Source organism: Primulina tabacum, chromosome 14 (assembly GCF_025594145.1).
Source record: "Primulina tabacum isolate GXHZ01 chromosome 14, ASM2559414v2, whole genome shotgun sequence".
NCBI classification, from domain to species: domain Eukaryota; kingdom Viridiplantae; phylum Streptophyta; class Magnoliopsida; order Lamiales; family Gesneriaceae; genus Primulina; species Primulina tabacum.
This window is the reverse complement of record NC_134563.1, coordinates 27,796,073-27,813,350: the sequence shown is the minus strand read 5'-3', so window position 1 is coordinate 27,813,350 and position 17,278 is coordinate 27,796,073. Positions and strand designations below refer to the sequence as shown.

The 17,278-nt window shown below is 36.5% G+C and overlaps 2 protein-coding genes across 3 annotated transcripts; one reads left to right on the top strand and one right to left on the bottom strand.

The window, feature by feature from the left end:
* Nucleotides 1-2,164: 2,164 nt before the first annotated feature.
* LOC142525041 (casein kinase 1-like protein HD16) lies at nt 2,165-7,774 on the bottom strand. The gene is made up of 16 exons (XM_075629212.1): nt 7,148-7,774; nt 6,160-6,291; nt 6,007-6,080; nt 5,842-5,911; nt 5,692-5,747; nt 5,526-5,597; nt 4,673-4,767; nt 4,513-4,579; nt 4,290-4,419; nt 3,997-4,215; nt 3,743-3,894; nt 3,493-3,667; nt 3,195-3,285; nt 2,956-3,113; nt 2,686-2,874; nt 2,165-2,583 (listed from the first exon to the last, which is right to left on the bottom strand). Exons 1-16 carry the CDS (start codon nt 7,481-7,483, stop codon nt 2,524-2,526), a joined length of 2,076 nt encoding a protein of 691 aa, XP_075485327.1. The 5' UTR covers nt 7,484-7,774; the 3' UTR covers nt 2,165-2,523.
* A 159-nt stretch (nt 7,775-7,933) lies between these two features.
* Nucleotides 7,934-10,212, top strand: LOC142525042 (mitochondrial import inner membrane translocase subunit TIM17-2-like). 2 transcript variants are annotated; one of them, XM_075629214.1, is made up of 3 exons: nt 7,934-8,025; nt 9,000-9,745; nt 9,927-10,212. In XM_075629214.1, exon 2 carries the CDS (start codon nt 9,053-9,055, stop codon nt 9,725-9,727), a length of 675 nt encoding a protein of 224 aa, XP_075485329.1. In that variant the 5' UTR covers nt 7,934-8,025; nt 9,000-9,052; the 3' UTR covers nt 9,728-9,745; nt 9,927-10,212. The 2 variants fall into 2 exon arrangements, with proteins under 2 accessions (XP_075485329.1, XP_075485330.1); XM_075629215.1 differs by lacking the exon at nt 7,934-8,025 and adding an exon at nt 8,405-8,423.
* Nucleotides 10,213-17,278: the final 7,066 nt, after the last annotated feature.

The following is a 17,278-nucleotide window of genomic DNA, read 5'->3' as shown; positions in this document are numbered from 1 at the left end:
ATAATGAAAATATGATTTTTTTTTTTTATGATATATACAAAGGCTCTATGATTTTGCTTGAAAAATGTTATTTTATAAATAAAAATAAATGGAAAAATATTTTAAAGGATATGAATTGACTGTGACACCGAGAATATAATAGGGATATCGTGAGGGAAAAGACTCTAGAGAAAGCCCATTATGGGAGAAGGCCACAAAGGGAGCCCAACGATCGTATTTTTATTTTTTACCACAGCTCAGTGACGAGAGTTGCTGACGCTCCGCCCTCAAGTACTTGGTGTATATAAACTGATGAGTCGACAAGATGATGAATGATAAAAGATAGTCACTTTCAAGTATCAAACTTCACCCAAAATGATATATGATGAGGAAACGATTTATGTTGTCATATGCTAAAATGATTTATAAAAATGATATATGCTTACGGTTTTTACGCCAACTTATATTATTAAAAGATTTATTTTGAAGCTGCATGTGTATATATATGTATTATTTGCTACGTATGATTAGAACATGAAATATTTTAAAATTAGTACAGTAAATTCTTGTTTTATATTATAGTTGTTTGCTAATTTCAACGATGATCTTACCCACTGGGTCATAAATATATTATTGAAAAGTCAAATATTACCAGTAAATGATGTGTCTTTAAATATTTTCTATTACATTTTTAAAATATTTATGTCATTAGAGTTCATAGTTTTCATTCGATAATCTAGATTCATAAAACTACTGCTCTGATGTGGAAGTTGTTTTATAAACAAGATTTTTAGCATTGTAAATTTTAAGAAACTTGGCACCATCAATGAAGATATTTACAAAAATAATTGCACTTTTTTTATATCATTTGTAATTTTAAATTGTGGAAAAACTCCATTTTCAAAAAAAGTAAATAATATTGAGTCATTTGCAATGATCGATATACCAAATTAATAGTTCAATGATATATACCTAATGTATTAAAGGAATATTAATTCTGTTTTAGAATATGAAAAGATCACTTGTGTTTAAAAAAATATGGGCAATATAAAAGTCAAACATAATACCAACCAGTAATATGGAACAAATTGAATGACAATTATGAATTGGCAAAAACTTGTGTGATACGATTTTAGAGATCATATTTTGTGATATAGGTCTCTTATTTGGGTCATCCATGAAAAAATATTACTTTTTATGCTAAGAATATTATTTTTTATTGTGAATATCGGTAGAGTTGACTCATCTCACAGATAAAGATCTGTAAGATCGTATCACAAGATACCTAACAATTGTGGTCCAATTAGCATTTTTGAATAAATAAATTTGATTCTAATTAATGGTCAATTTTATTCAAGAACACCCACTATGAATTTATGGTCTACCACCCCTAATCAAATCTAGAGAAACTGGCCGAAATGGAATAAATTCACTTTTAATTATTTATTTCAGTGTTTTTTTTAGTGAATATCCATGCCATGTTTAAATATTAAAATTATTGTGGGGGACAAAAAATATCACATGAATTGGAAATTCTTATCACGTACGAGGTAAACACTTGTCTTAGAGAAAATACTATTGGAACTAATAGTGTTCTGTATTTCCATTCGACTAATTATCCTCTCATATTTGAGACCGGGCTTGTAGCCCAGTGTTCTCACTTGCCAGATTAGCTGGCTCCCCTCCCATGTTCGATCTCCCCTCTCCCCGTGTGTGTTCTAATTAAAAAAAATATTTATCCTCTCATATTTTATATATTATTATTATAATTCATAAATATAATATAAAGCTTTAAAAAACCCATAAAAAACAAAACAATTATTTATCTGCGTCGAGGGCTTTCTATTTATCTCTTCCGTCTCTTCTTAAAACCACTGGTATAATAAATTTTCTTCCTTCGTACTTTTATCTTGTTAGCTGGAGTGACCAGCTCGCATAATCTAGGCTATTTAATAACGCCTTATTGTTTATATTATTCATCATATACGAAGGCAGAGTAGTATCTACCACATACGAATTTAGGAAGACAATAGCTCAATTTTTCTTTGACAACTCGTCCCAAACCCAAGATTTCAATGTTAGATGAGTTATAAGTCAGTCGATTCTTAAACAAGAATTTTATGTTTGAATATTATGACACAATGTTCTTTAGCTAACAATGAAAAAATAGGAAAGTGAAACTCTCAAAGGGTAACTTAATATAAATTGCAGCCTACATTGAAGAACGCAATATTAGGCTATGCACTCTTTTCTTAATTATCTTCAAACGATTGTTAGTTCAAAACATGATACAAACTTTTCTATGCAATGAAGGCAGATCTGTCGGTGCATAAACCATATAGAAAATTGCTGGTCACTGCACGGTAATTTTGATGCTAAGAGAAGCATAGGCTAACAAGTTTGGTCCGCACAACCAGCCGACTCCGTGACTGATGGAACAATGGTGATTCTTCTTTGCTCCGGTGAACAAAAACCCAGCATCTTTGGCTCGCTTTGACTCGAATGAGGAAAGGACAGCTCAATCAGCCGAAAATTTCCTATGTTTCAAGATACGGTTCTTGCATAGCAAACGGAAGCAAGGTAAAGATTTTTTGCCCATTTTTCCTGAAAGTAAAATAGTTTACAGGTTTCAAGAAAAATCACAAGGGATAATAAATGTTAAAAGAACGAGAAAAGAAAGATACATAATTTTAAAAAAATGCCAACCTTGACATGCGCACTCGGAAAAGCAGAAGTTCGAAGGGTCTCCTGTGTTTCATCTGTTGGTTTTCTTCTGGGCATGCTAAGAACAAGAGCCGACTGATCTGTTGTCCCTGCCATCGAAGTGATACGGTACCCAGCTTCCCACCTTCTATGAACACCTTCACTGGGATAAAGAAAGTCCAACTCCACAACCTAGAGTTTAATGAATAGATACAATGAGACTACATTCTTTTGGGTTTGATAAACTGGTAACCGTAACATAACAACATGAACCTGATCGGAAAACCCTGCCCCACGAGACATAACAATTGCCCATCTGGATCCAGCAGTAGCCATGGCAGTGACATAGAATCCCTCTCGCCATTTTTTATTGATCCACTTGAACGGAAATGATTCACTAACTTTATATGATTGTTGCAAATACTGAGTACCTGTATTTCGAAAGTAAAACTCGAGGTTAACGGCATGTAATAGTAGCAAGTGTAAAAATTTGTGAATTGTGAAACTAACACCTTTAGACATGATTACTAACGAGCTCCCGTTGTCCGCCCCTGCTATCGCACTGATGTAGAAATTCTTCTCCCACTTATCAATTATCCATTCCTAATGACAATATAATTAATTAATGGTGTCTGAAATTCAATTATTTTAACAATGGCTCGATATTATATTTCCAATCGTAAAGATTTAGAGCCTCGGCTAAAAATAATACCGATAATTTTTTCAAACTTTGCTTTTTAAATTAATTTTGAGCTGGTGTGACATGTAGATTAAAAACTACAGACTGGATGTACGCAGAAAAAAAGAAACCTTGTGAAGAAAATGAGGTGAGAGTTCATAAACTTGATCACTAAATCCAGTTCCAGCATCCATTATTAGAGCCCATAGATTTAAGCAAGATCCCACAGAGCTAATAAATAGTCCATCCTCGTTTCCTTTCTCAATATGCTGAGAAAGCCTTGTGTCTGCGACATTGTAGTGATATCTAAAGGAGAAATGTAAGATATAACTACTGTTCCAATGAAAAATAGAGGATGAAACTTAAGCCATTAATGCTTGCCTTTGCTTCATAGGGCGTCGAGCATTATACACGCTAATCCATTGTGTGGCGGGCATTCCAATACGGACCTTTTTCTTTGGTTGCTCATCATCACCACCTTCATCCTCGTCCATCATAAGCCGTCCTCTCTTTTGTCCCACTTGATATATGAGCTTCAATGAGATAAAAATTGTGCCGTAAGAACAAAATCAAAAGTGAGCAAATTAATGTAACATCCACAAATAATCCCAGATATACTAAAAAAATTCAAATACCTTCTGAGCACCTTCAGTGTTGATTGGCCTGATGTCTGGATTTGGACCAACTATTCCATCGAAGAGGGAGATGTACTTCGCGTAATTAGGCTTTTCATCAAATTTTAAGTTCACAACATACTCAACAAACTGCCGGAAAGGTGCAGGGCAGAAGCAACAAAGAGCTTCGGGAGAGGTTGACATCTTTTTTTTGCACACAAGGAAGCCTTTATTCTCACCCTATAAAAGCACCAAAGCATGAGAATCGCTATAAAATGGTCAACAAACATGCTTTTGGAGTTGCGATTGCCAACCTGGAACCCCTGCCAAGGAAGACGACCACGTAGAAGAAAAATGAGAGTATAAGCAAGGGACTCCAAATCGTCTCTACGGCTACCAGTTCTTCCCAGATGGGCATGCGCACTGGCATATCGCACAGTTCCCCTGAAAACCCAAAATTTTCATGCATAAACATTACCATTGATTTGAAATAGTATAAAATTTCATCCCAGATGGGAAAACAACAAAAAACTTCACCTGAACACGTCTGGCCGTTGATCATAGTCAACATGCAGGCTAGTCGAAGTATCACGCCAACGGGTGGCTGAAATTTCATAAAAGTGGCACAAGTAAGCATGTCTTGCTTATATCTACAATTTGTTTTGTCATAAATATGCTACTGTTTGACAGAAATTACCCAATCCAAGGTCAACCAAAAAGAGCTTTTTCTCGTCAGTTGTACCAGGTGGACCAAGCAAAAAGTTTTCTGGCTTCACATCCCCATGCACATATCTGAAGAAATAAGGGATAATATTAATTAGATTTTTTGAAGTAATACAGGATGATTGAACTCCATGCCACGTGATCATAACACTACAACGGGAACATAATTGATTTTCTTCCAAATCAACTATTAGCTCAATAAACATCCAACTACAGATTTTCTATGACCCAAAGATAGTTGTCAGATCTTAAGCCTTGTGGTAGGTGCATCCAAGTCTCAGCCTCTCCCATAAACCAATGCTAGCTATTAACAATATCTACACCACTCTCTAAAAGATGCAATTACAAATCTTTCAGGATTAAATACGTTAATCTCCACGATATTTCAAAAAATGCAATAAGAAACATCAGCAAAGTTTGTTTCTTATTTCCAGAAACAATTTCTCATCCCCAAAATAAAAACAGAAACTACCATTGATTTTTATTTTATTTTCCCAGAATAATATTTCCATCCTATTCAAATCTTCCAACATAACCAATTTGTTTAAACAAACTTCTCACCATTTCCAAAAATTATTATATTATCATATTATATTCTAACCCAAAAATTATTCAAAATTCTAAAATTTGAAATAATTGTATTTACAATTTCTGTCATGAATTGGCATCTTCAGAAACAATTTCATTTTCACATATCAACACAAAATATCAATTTAATTTTCTGGAAACATTCCCCCAAAATATTCCCAAAACTCTTCCCCTGATACTCCCAACTTAAAACAAAAATTGTCATTGTTTTTCAAGAAAAGGTAATTTGAAAAGATTACCCCCTAGAGTGTAACTTCTCTAAAATGGAGATGGCTTCAATGGCAATGCATGCCACCATTTCAATAGACATCCTGCAAAAGGGGCATGATGATGTTACATGCAAGCCGTATAATAAAAGACAAAAGCCAAAAGGTATACAAATCATCAATTACGTAGGAGACATACATGTGGGAATTGTTGTTCCACACGTCCCACAAACTAGGACCAAGCATATCCATGATCTGTAAAAAGAAAAAAATATTATTATTATCCTTGGAGGGAAAATGAAAAGACAAGGTATGGAAAAAGATATGTACTAGAGATAAGATAATCCACCATTATATAGTAGTCATTTTGTCGTCCCTTGAAATGTACATGTGGAATGCCATGACTGCCACCGAGTACACTAAATAAAAATAGTGATTTAGTTCAATTATGTAACATTCATGGAAGAGAAATATTGAAACTTAGCAACAGAGAAACAATAATGAAATCACTCACTTATAGACTTGCCACTCGTATGGTGGTCCATAATTACAGCCTTTGCTGCTCCGGTGTTCAAACTTCATAGCAACCTATGAAACAAAAGAATGTTCCGTCACCAAAACAAAGATCAATGCTGCAGAAAATAGGGCCAGGATGCTAAGTATATACCTCTACAGCTCCTGAACCTGTTCTTTCATTAGGATTTGGAGGATTGATTCGGCGACCTACATATACTTGCCCAAACCCTCCTTTCCCCAGTTTCTTCTCAACTCTATAAGCTGGAGAACCACCAACTTGAACCTGTTAAGGATAAAGCAGATTCAATTAACTCTGACACTCCAAGCTGGAAAGAATCAATAACTCATATACTGAATTCTTTATGAAATTGAACTAAAACCAATGTGATCTTTTCATTTATCTTTCTAATTCAGTTTATTTTAGCGATGGTTTTATTTACAAAAAATAAACTGGACAAAGTTAATAACAGCATCAATGTGATGCATAGTATTAAAATAAGTGTAACAACTAAAAAACCATATAAGCCATCTAGACAAGATACATTTTGATCGCTCAAAAAGTTGATTTTACGCCAAGTAGCAAATAACAACAAGCATCCTGTCAATTTTTACACCAAATAACACATAGCAACAACCATTGCGGTATCAATTGCTACACCAAGAAGGAAGAAGCAATGAAGGCAGGTTGCCAACAAGAACGACCGTTTACTCTGAATTTTAAATTTCCCAATAAACGACAATTTCAATAAGAAACAAAATAAAATATACTTTTAGTGCCGTATATTTAAAAAAAAACCTTTAGGTTTCAATTTCACGGCCTAAGACCAATTCCTGGCTTAGTCACTGCACAGAGCAACAGCAAACCCCATATGAAGTTTATTGCCCCGGTCCGGACCTAGTCCAGGAGAACCCAAACGGCGAACCAAGAAAATATGTAAGCATATAAAATCGCAGAGAAATTTAGAGCCTGAGTTTAAGTCATCCTCGTTTATAATCATCTAATCCATCTCTTAGACAGCAGAGTTTTTACATATTAGTCCAAAATAAACTTCTTCAAATTAAATCTGAAAAAGCCAATATACGCGTACAAAATACCCATTCACAAAAAAAAAAATTAATTGAAACAACATTTCACCAACCCTTTCAGGAAGAGGAGCGGTAGTTCCTTCATCCTCGGGTCCCACACCCTTATCACCACTGCCACGCGCACCACTGTCATTCTCGTTCATCTTCTTTTCCCCTACCTCTTCTTTCACTTCCTCAACTCTGTTACTATCTACAGCCTTATCCGACGTTGTTTCCGTCAAAACACCGGCACCCTCAACCTCAACCACAACTTCCTTATCCTTATTTCTCCTCCCTGCAGTACGCCTGGTTCTCCATACAAATACAGGTGCTTGCGTATCCTGGCACGGGTCGAGTCGAACAGCTGCGGGTTGGCGTCCTCGGCGCGCTCCGCTACACAGTCGAGGCATATCTACGGAAACCCATCAACTCTTTCACGAATCCCAGGAATAATTCTTCAACAAAACCCAGCTTCTTCCCTCAGATCCCAAATAAAATGTCAAAGTTTCACACAAAAAAAATAAATAAATTGTAAAGAACTAGGAGATCAATAACCAATCGATAGTTGGCTTCTGATTATATGAAACCCGATGAAACATGCATGCGTGTGAACAAGTAGATTCAGAAAATTGTAACCAAAAATAAAAAGGGGGAATTAGGGCAGGGAGTGGCTCGAAAAAGGTTGTACTACCAAAAATAGTGGTGTATATCAAGAGAGATGACCCAGCAATGCTTCTCTCCCTCTCTCCTGAAATGGGGTATATTTCGGTTGTCGCGGGCCCATGGGCCATTTTACGCTAATCCAATTGTTTGTGACCTCTGTTTAAAGCCTGTAATATATTTTGGCCCAACCCAACATAATGGGCTTCAATATTGCCCGATTGTTTAAATAGGCGTGACCCTTTCCTTCTACACATGCAGCAGCAGTAGCCGCCACCACCGAGAATTCAAGGTAAGACCTGATTCTTGTTTCGAAGATTTTCGTTCGCTATTGTGTTCTCGTTCCGTAATCTGTGGCCGATTTTCATTGATTGTGTGTTTCATGACTCGATCTTAGATTTTAGCGCTTTTTATGTTAATTTCTGCGTTTATTAATGATAATAATCAGAGAGTGGATGGCTGATAAATTTTTTCATGCTTTATGCAAAAATTCCAGATTCTGTATAATTATTTGGCTAGGTCACTGTTGGAACTTGCTTCCCCCTTTTGTAAGATTACAAATTTCTTACTTGGAGGTCTTAGGGATCCATACTGGAGTGGACCAGCTGCTTTCATCCCCCTCAAATGGATAAAATTTGTATAAAAAAAACTCCAGAATATGTCATCGATGAAACTTCTGGGCTCCATTGGGTACGTACATTTTTCAGGTTGACCAAGGTGCAGAACGATCTAGAATTGAATGTGTCAAATGTTGAAAACCCTATCATGATGGATTAACGGCAAAATCAATTATACATCTGCTGATATGCTAAACAACTCTCTGTATTTTTTCTTCATTGGTGCTAAAAAACTACCTTAATCCAAGGATTTGTTGTCATAAATCTAACAGAAGCAAAAGTGTTGAAAAAGTATAAAGACTTAGAAAACCTTTGTGAGATGCTGCAGTAAATTACTTGTGTTTTGATTTACTTAGTTTTGTGTTATTTTTTTGCTTGGTATAGACTAATGGTCTCCATTTTATAAGAAAGTCTTTCAGTGGTGGTGGATTAATCAATTATTTATGGAAGCCGGAGTCACGAATAATCTTGGAATACTTGTTTTCCTGATTTTAGCTTTCTTACCCATATGTTCATCATCCTAGTAGTTAAAATTTTATACTCGTTTGCTAAAGATTTGGATTGACTGCTCAAGAGTGTGTGTTAAACGGTAGCAAGGTAAAGATCAAGATCCATCAAACGCTTGCTAGCAAGTTTGCTTTCTCTGCAGGTAGCCTGAACTGTATCTGTCAATTCCTTTCGACTTCACCTTGTGAGTGATCCATGGGGACTCCAGAAACATCACGAGAACCTTGCCCTGATCGTATCCTTGATGATGTTGGGGGAGCATTTGGCATGGGTGCTGTTGGTGGTTCAGCTTTCCATTTCTTGAAGGGCATCTACAACTCCCCTAAAGGTGAGCGTCTTATTGGTGGAACTCAAGCAGTTCGAATGAATGCACCTCGCATTGGTGGTAGTTTCGCTGTTTGGGGTGGACTCTTTTCTACATTTGATTGCACAATGGTCTACCTCCGCCAGAAAGAGGATCCTTGGAACTCGATCATTGCTGGTGCTGCAACAGGAGGATTTTTACAGATGCGTCAGGGATTAGGCGCTGCTTCACGATCAGCTATGTTTGGTGGTGTTTTACTTGCTCTGATTGAGGGAGCTGGAATCATGTTAAATAAAATCATGAGTGCACCTCAGAATCTCCCACCAATGGAGGAGCCACTACCAAATGTTACTGGTGTGCCTGGATATCCAATGGGACAAATTCCTGGTCAAGCTCCTGCAAATATTGAGAGTTTGGGAGGTGGGTCTTCGTCATCTTCATCTTCTTCATGGTTTGGAGGCCTTTTCGGTGGTGGCAAGGAGGAGAAAAGTACTAGTGATGAAAGCAAGACAAAGGTCTTGGAGAGTTTTGATGCCCCAACCCCACCATCATTTGATTACAAATAATTCTAGAGGCATTTTCTGGTAAGTCTGTCTATTCATTTATTGTGTTTTACATCTGTAACAAGGTACTCCGAAGATATGTCTTATGGTTGCCTGCTTGAGTCGTCTTATTTCATTGTGTGTCGAGTGATGGAGTTGGAAGATAGGTTGATCGATGCTCCAATTTGTTGAAATATGCAATCATCTTTTTGTGTTTACCCAGGTAGTTGCTGCTTGTCTTTCACCTCTGGTAGGCGACATTTTGTCCGGGAATTTGTTGAAGGAAGGAGAAAATGTATTATAAGTTATAGAAAGCTTCATCTCTTATGTAGCTGGTTTTGATATGTCTTAGGAGAACTGGAACTGAACCAATTTACTCGAGATTTTCTTGTGTGTGTGGGAGCAAGGTTTGAAGGCATCTTATCTTGATCTATTAGAACTATCATATTAATCGGTAAGATTACTTCAAGCTCCTGAAGAATTTTTGAAGGCCTACACTTCCGGTGGTTGGTTATTTGGCTCGATGGCACTTCATATCATCATTCCATATCTTGTGATACTCGTTCTTATTTAAAAAAATTAACAATTTAATAGTCAAAAACTGTAATTTTGATTCAAATAAAATGAAAGTTGTGAGTTTCATTTCCTTTGATATCACAACTTTTTTGCTAATTAAAATTTTTAAAATTCTCTATAATTTGTCATTTATGTTTATAACTTGTATAATAGTTATTACTTATTTGAAGCGCGAGATGCCCTACGGTCTAATATCGTGTGGGGTGTAAGTGTAGAACGCGAGACAAAGTATGTGCAGTAAAAGTCAAGCGTTATTAAAGATTATCTTACTAAGTGGATAACGCACGCTGATTACTTTTATTATATAATACATTAATATATATAATTTTTTTTTATAAACGTCATCGAATTGTTCACTCGAATAAATTATAAGATTATGAATGAAATCCAGTTTTATATTCTAAACTTAATTTTATGCTAGGCATGCGAATGTTTAAAATTGATAAACATAGTCGTATGAATAGTAAAGTTACAAATAATGAGTAGGTTTCTTGTGAGATGGTCTCACGAATCTTTGTCTATGAGATGGATTAACTCTACCGATATTCACAATAAAAAATAATACTCTTAACATAAAAAAATAATATTTTTTCATGAATGACCTACAAAGACTATCACCTTTGAAAGGGATTGAGCACCAAATGGATTTGGTGTCCGGAAGTGCATTTCCTAACCGACCAGCATATAGGAGCAACTTAGAGGAGTCTAAAGAACTTTGACGATATGTAAGTGAGCTTTAGAGGGTTTGTGCGTTAGTTCATATCTCCCAGTGTTGTACATGTTCTATTAGTTCCTAAGAATGATAGGTCATGGTATATGTGCGTTGATTGTAGGGAAATTAATAACGTAACCATCTAGTGTAGGCATCTCTTACCTATGCTAGATGATGTGTTAGATAAGTTGCATGGTGCAAGTATTTTCAGAAAAATTGATCTTAGGAGTGGTTATCATGAAATTAAGATGAAAGAAGGTGATTAGTGGAAAACTACTTTAAAAACCAAGTACGAGTTGTATGAGTGGATAATCATGCCTTTTTGCTCAACTAACACTCTTAGCACCTTTATAAGATTGATGAACTGTGTTTTGCATGCACATAAAGGAAAAAAATTTATTGTATACTTTGATGACATCCTAGTGTATAGCAAAAGCTTGGATAAGCATATTGAACATTGGAAACTCGTACTTACAATACTTAAAGCTGAAAAGTTGTATGATAATTTAAAGACGTGTTATTTTTGTATAAGCAAACTTGTTTTCCTTGGTTTTTTTGTGAGTGCACAAGGTATACAAGTTTGGTGATACCCCCATAAGGATCTGGGTCATCATTAACCCGGCTTATTACTTGGATAGCCCAGATCAGAACCAATATGCCGGGTACTTTCCTGTAGACCCGGGTACTTCTTCTCTTCCCGAACAATCATCATTATAGCCCGGGCCCTCAAGCAAATACCCGGGTACCATACTACCCGGATCACCTCGAAAATTGCACCACACTCGTGTGTGATTGATACGGGCTGTCTAAATCTGTCAGAACCACTTGAACTTGGAGTGTCCTAGAAGGCATCAGAAGCTATAATATGGGCAACCGACTTGCCATACTTAGTAGGTGGCACTGGAATCAAGGTACATACCCCATTTTCTACTATAAATAGCATGTATACTTCTCATTTAATGATTCTGAATCTTTGAACTCTCAAGCACACATATATTATCACATATATTGCTTGTGTTCTTCCTTCTTCACCTGCTGATTTAAGCATCGGAGTGGCTACGTCAGACACTCCTCCGGCGCCCATTCACGAGTTACTTTCTTGTTTGCAGGTGTTAATCCAAGCCATTATCTTCACTCAAATTCCTAAACACTAAAAATTATTGACTTGATCCGATGGAGCCCCTTACCTGGCTCATCCATTTCAACCAGATCATATCAAAGTTGATGAGGACAATGTAAGTGCTATTCTAGATTGGCCAACGCCTACTACTATTTGTAAGTTCGAAGCCTTCATGGTCTTGCAAACTTCTACAAGAGGTTTGTTAAAGATTTTAGTATACTGGCGAGACCGATGACTGTGGTGATATAGAATATGTCATCGATGAAACTTCTGGGCTCCATTGGGTACGTACATTTTTCGGGTTGACCAAGGTGCAGAACGATCTAGAATTGGATGTGTCAAATGTTGAAAACCCTATCATGATGGATTAACGGCAAAATCAGTGATACATCTGCTGATATGCTAAACAACTCTCTGTATTTTTTCTTCATTGGTGCTAAAAAACTTCCTTAATCCAAGGATTTGTTGTCATAAATCTAACAGAAGCAAAAGTGTTGAAAAAGTATAAAGACTTAGAAAACCTTTGTGAGATGCTGCAGTAAATTACTTGTGTTTTGATTTACTTAGTTTTGTGTTATTTTTTTGCTTGGTATATAGACAAATGGTCTCCATTTTATAAGCAAGTCTTTCGGTGGTGGTGGATTAATCAATTATTTATGGAAGTCGGAGTCACGAATAATCTTACTGATATTCACAATAAAAAGTAATACTCTTAGCATAAAAATAATATTTTTTTTAACGGATGACCCAATATAAGAGATACGTCTTACAAAATACGACATGTGAGACCGTCTAACACAAATTTTTGCCACAAATAATTGGGTAACGGATGTTTCGACTAAAGTACATGCATGCACGTGTCTAAGGTGTAACATATTCCTCGAAAAGCATACACGTGTGTTAATTCAATTCCTGCAACTACGTGCTTTCTAAGCTTGCATTCCCGCAAAAATTTCTTTAGCTTATATTTCTGTCAATAAATTCTATAAATGGTTGATCATTCCGGCTATGTAAGCCATGATCATTGAAACGTATGTATGACCTTGTCACCAAGCAATTTCATTATTTTAAATGAATCTTGAGATAGCTTTGAGATTACTTACCTTGATGTACATGTCAAATAAAGGAGTCAGGGTTACTTTGATCACATATCTTCGCCTCGTGTTTCCATGCTTAACAACATATGTTTGAGTCCGACTACTGGTTTTTCTTTGCATAAAAGTGGATTATCTCAATATAATCATGAATGTTAGTTTCAAATTGTCTTAATATGATCGTGAATATTAGTTTCAAATTATTCTTTTGCGAGAGTAAGTTCCAGTACCTTAAAAAAGGGTAAGGTAAGAGTCCTAATGCCATGATTATCGAGTCTTGTTAGTCGAAATCTCCTACCTCTAGTAGAATTCTACCTACATCATAACCATATTTCAATACGGTAATTATCTCCTCCTGCCGCTATAAAATACCAGGTATTTGCTATGATCTTAGATATTGGTACTCTTCTGCTCACTTTGCACTCTTACATCGCACTTTTTGCTCTTCACATTCATAATCAAAGCACTGACTTAAGTATCGGAGGGGTCATACTGGAAAAAATAATCAGCACCCCTTAACCATGTTTTTGTTTGTGTAGACTCTTCAACTTCGAGCTGATCCCAAAAGCATGGGGAATTTGAAGTCCGGCTCACCAGAATCCAAAATTAAAATTTTGGTATCATCAATCGGTGTCGTTTGTGGTAGATTAAAAATCAATAGATAAGATGGTGAATACTGAAGATATTTTCAATGGGGACAGCGGGAATCGGAACAACAATGGTAATCGGGGATTCAATGTTGTAAAACTGACACAGTTGATCACAGCCTTCTAACCCTAATTTTGTCTGTGCAGAATCTTCAGCTCCGAGCCGATTTCAAAAGCATGGGAAATTTGAAGACCCACTCACCAGAACGAAACAAAAGTAAAATTTTTGTATCATCAATTGTTGTCGTGAAATTTAAAAATAATAGATTAGATGGTGAATACTGAAGATATTTCCAACATGGACAACGTTAATCAGAGCAACAATGGTAATCGAGGCTTCAATGTTGCAGAACTGACATAGTTGATTACAGCCACAATCAAAAATGTCTTGGCCAGAAGAGAAGGAGTAGAACCACCTCCTCCCCCCACCCCACCCCACCCCAGACAAGAGACACGGTGAGAAGAGGTGAGAAAGATGAAAGAAGAGATAAAACGGCTGAAAAAGAAAAAAAACGTGAACCCTCCAACAGCGACCTGGGCCATATCGTTTTCCCCCAAAATACTAGTGGAAGAGCTTCCTAAGAATTTCAAGTTCCCAAATGTTGCAGAATATGATGGGAAAGGATACCGAGAGGAACATTTGTCTCGTTTTGAGAATGTCACACTGCTGCACCAATATTCAGACCCTATCAAGTGTCGGGTTTTCCTAATCAACTTGGTAGGGTTGGCACAACAACGGTTCAATCTGCTCCGACTAAGAGATATCACCACATTCCAAGACTTCAATAAAGCAGTCATGCATCAGTTTTCTAGTAGCAAAAGGCATCCCATTGCACTTTTTAGTCCTTTTGCCATAAAGCAGCAGGAACATGAGAACCTACTAGCGTTACATGCGAAGATTTAGCACTTTGGTTGTAGAGTCCAAAATCAGTACACGTAAAACATATGCATTTATTTAATTGTTAAATCATTTATTTAAATATAAAATGATTTTTAGTGATCCATGATTTATTAAATTACATTATTTTAAATTATTTATGTTTATATGATGCACGTTAAAATATTTCACGAGTTTCATGTCTCAGGCGATTATTCGTTGCGGATCGAGGAAAAAAGACCGGTGATGATTTTGGCAAGTTTAAAATGTGGTATTTATTTTAAGTTAAGGATGAGGCATTTTAAATAATTTATTTAGTTGTAGCATTTTAAAAGCCTAATTTGGTTATTATGTGATTCTAAAATTTCAGAATTTTAAAAGATGTACCTATTGTGTATTTTATTTCAATTTTTAAGATGCTAGTATTTTGTGAGGAGTTAGTATTTTAGTTAGTTTTTAATTAACTTTTAATTAGGGGTTAATTCTTAATTAAGCAATATTTTTAACCCCCTAATTTGACTACACACACACCCACCGAGACACACACACACAAACACGTTTTAACACACACAACACACACACATATATCAATTCAGATTTTATTATTTTTTTGAGGGAAGAAAACATAGGGTTCTAAGATTTAGAGCAGCTGCCCCTTCCCCTTCAATCTTCCAGCTCATTTTCGTGAATTTTCTTCAAAGAAAATAGTGTCAGGTTCGTCCCGGATCAAGCCTCGCTCCGTTTCCGCTTCGGTATCGCCGTATCGTGAGTTTTTCATATCAAAAGGCATGTATATTCTGTTTTTCCTGCGTCGATCTTGTCATAGTATTTATGTTGATGTTTATTATGCGTAAAATTCATGTATAATGTTCATTGTTTGAGCAAAAAATTGGTTGGATCAGTTTTGAAATAATTTTTAGATCTAAATTTTCGTTTTTCACTGTATTTTGAAAACTGTGATTTTTCGATCGCGATTTTGGGAAAACTTTCAACATATGAAACGTAGAAATTTTCGATACCTTCGAATTGTTATAAAATTCGAAATATTTGGATAAAAATTAAGTGAGTTATGGTGTTTTCCGTGGGGCTGCTCAAACTGCGTTTTCTGAAAATTATGATATTTATGTGTTCTTGAAGTTTATTTGTTGCAGGCTTCGTTGGGAACCGTCGGGTGATCGCTGCTGTGTTAAGGTATATGGAGTATGAGTTTGGGATGAGTTTTGATGCTTCGTTTCGTGTCAATAGTCGTTGGTTGCATTAGAAATCGTAGGAAACAATTGGTGTCAAAATTTGAGTTTATGGGTTTTATTGCGTTGCGTGTGGTGCGTCGTTTATTTGGGAACATTTGGGGAGTTTTTAATGGAGTCGAGTCAGTGTCATAGCATCCTAGGATGAGTCTCGATGGATTGGTTCACGATTCATATGATTTAGTTAGGAGTATTAAGCTTCGAGTCGCGAAGTCCAGTTTGCTCGATGCCCGAGCGGTAACTTTTTACTGCCCGAGGGCCACTCTGTGCGAGGGTAATTTTCAGAAGACTTGGCGCTCGAGCGATAAAGTTTTACCGCCCGAGCGCGGCCCCATCTGTAAAAATGTTTGGTTTCTTTCTTCTTTTCAAGTTCAATAGTGAATTCATGTCTTTTATTTTTGGGAAATGTTCACACATCATTTTAGAGATTGTTCGGGGTTCGATGTCATGGGTTAGTACGATGATTTAACGAGGTCAAGTCTCGAGTGATCTAGAATGTCATAAGCTATTTTTGTACTTCGGTGGTGAGCACGAGTACCTACGTCTAAGCTATGTAAGTAAGGGCTTGAACGCTTGTTACTATGTGCAGCAATGACCCCAAACGAGATCCAACGAATCCCTCAACGCCAAGTAAGTAAGTATGTTCGACGTGCAAAGAAAATACTTTTAAGTTTTTGAGGTATGCTAAATGTCTTGTGACCAATTATGTATGGGATTGGAAAGCGCTAAAGCATGACCAGGGACCAATCCACCCCGTTAAATCATGAACGGGTTTAGATCAGGATTGGAAAGCGGTAAAGCATGACCAGGGACCAATCCACCCGTTAAAGCATGAACGGGGATCTCATGTATGTGACAGTGGATTTTTCCTGTCTGCCTAGTACTGTGGTTTAGTCTGATAAGACGTATTTATGTATGGGTCACTTGCTTTGAAACATTCCTCTACGCAAAATGATGAAGTTATGTATGTTCAAGTATGTACAAGTATGCAAGCATGTTTAAGAAAAGTTTCACGTTATGGCACGTCTATGTAATGTATCTAAGATCAAGCTTTTACACGCACGTTAAACTTCAAGTATGTATGTTCTATTTTAAAGTTGCATGTGATTTTATTACGTATTACTTGCTACTTCCAGTTTATACGTGTTGAGTCTTTAGACTCACTAGACTTGATCGATGCATGTGAGAATACATTTGAGGAGACGAGGGGTGAGGACCAGTGAGCTGGCTTGGACTGAACGGGAGGCAAAACCCGAGGACTGCCATGTTTTTAAGAATTTATGAAAGTTTCAAATACTCTGA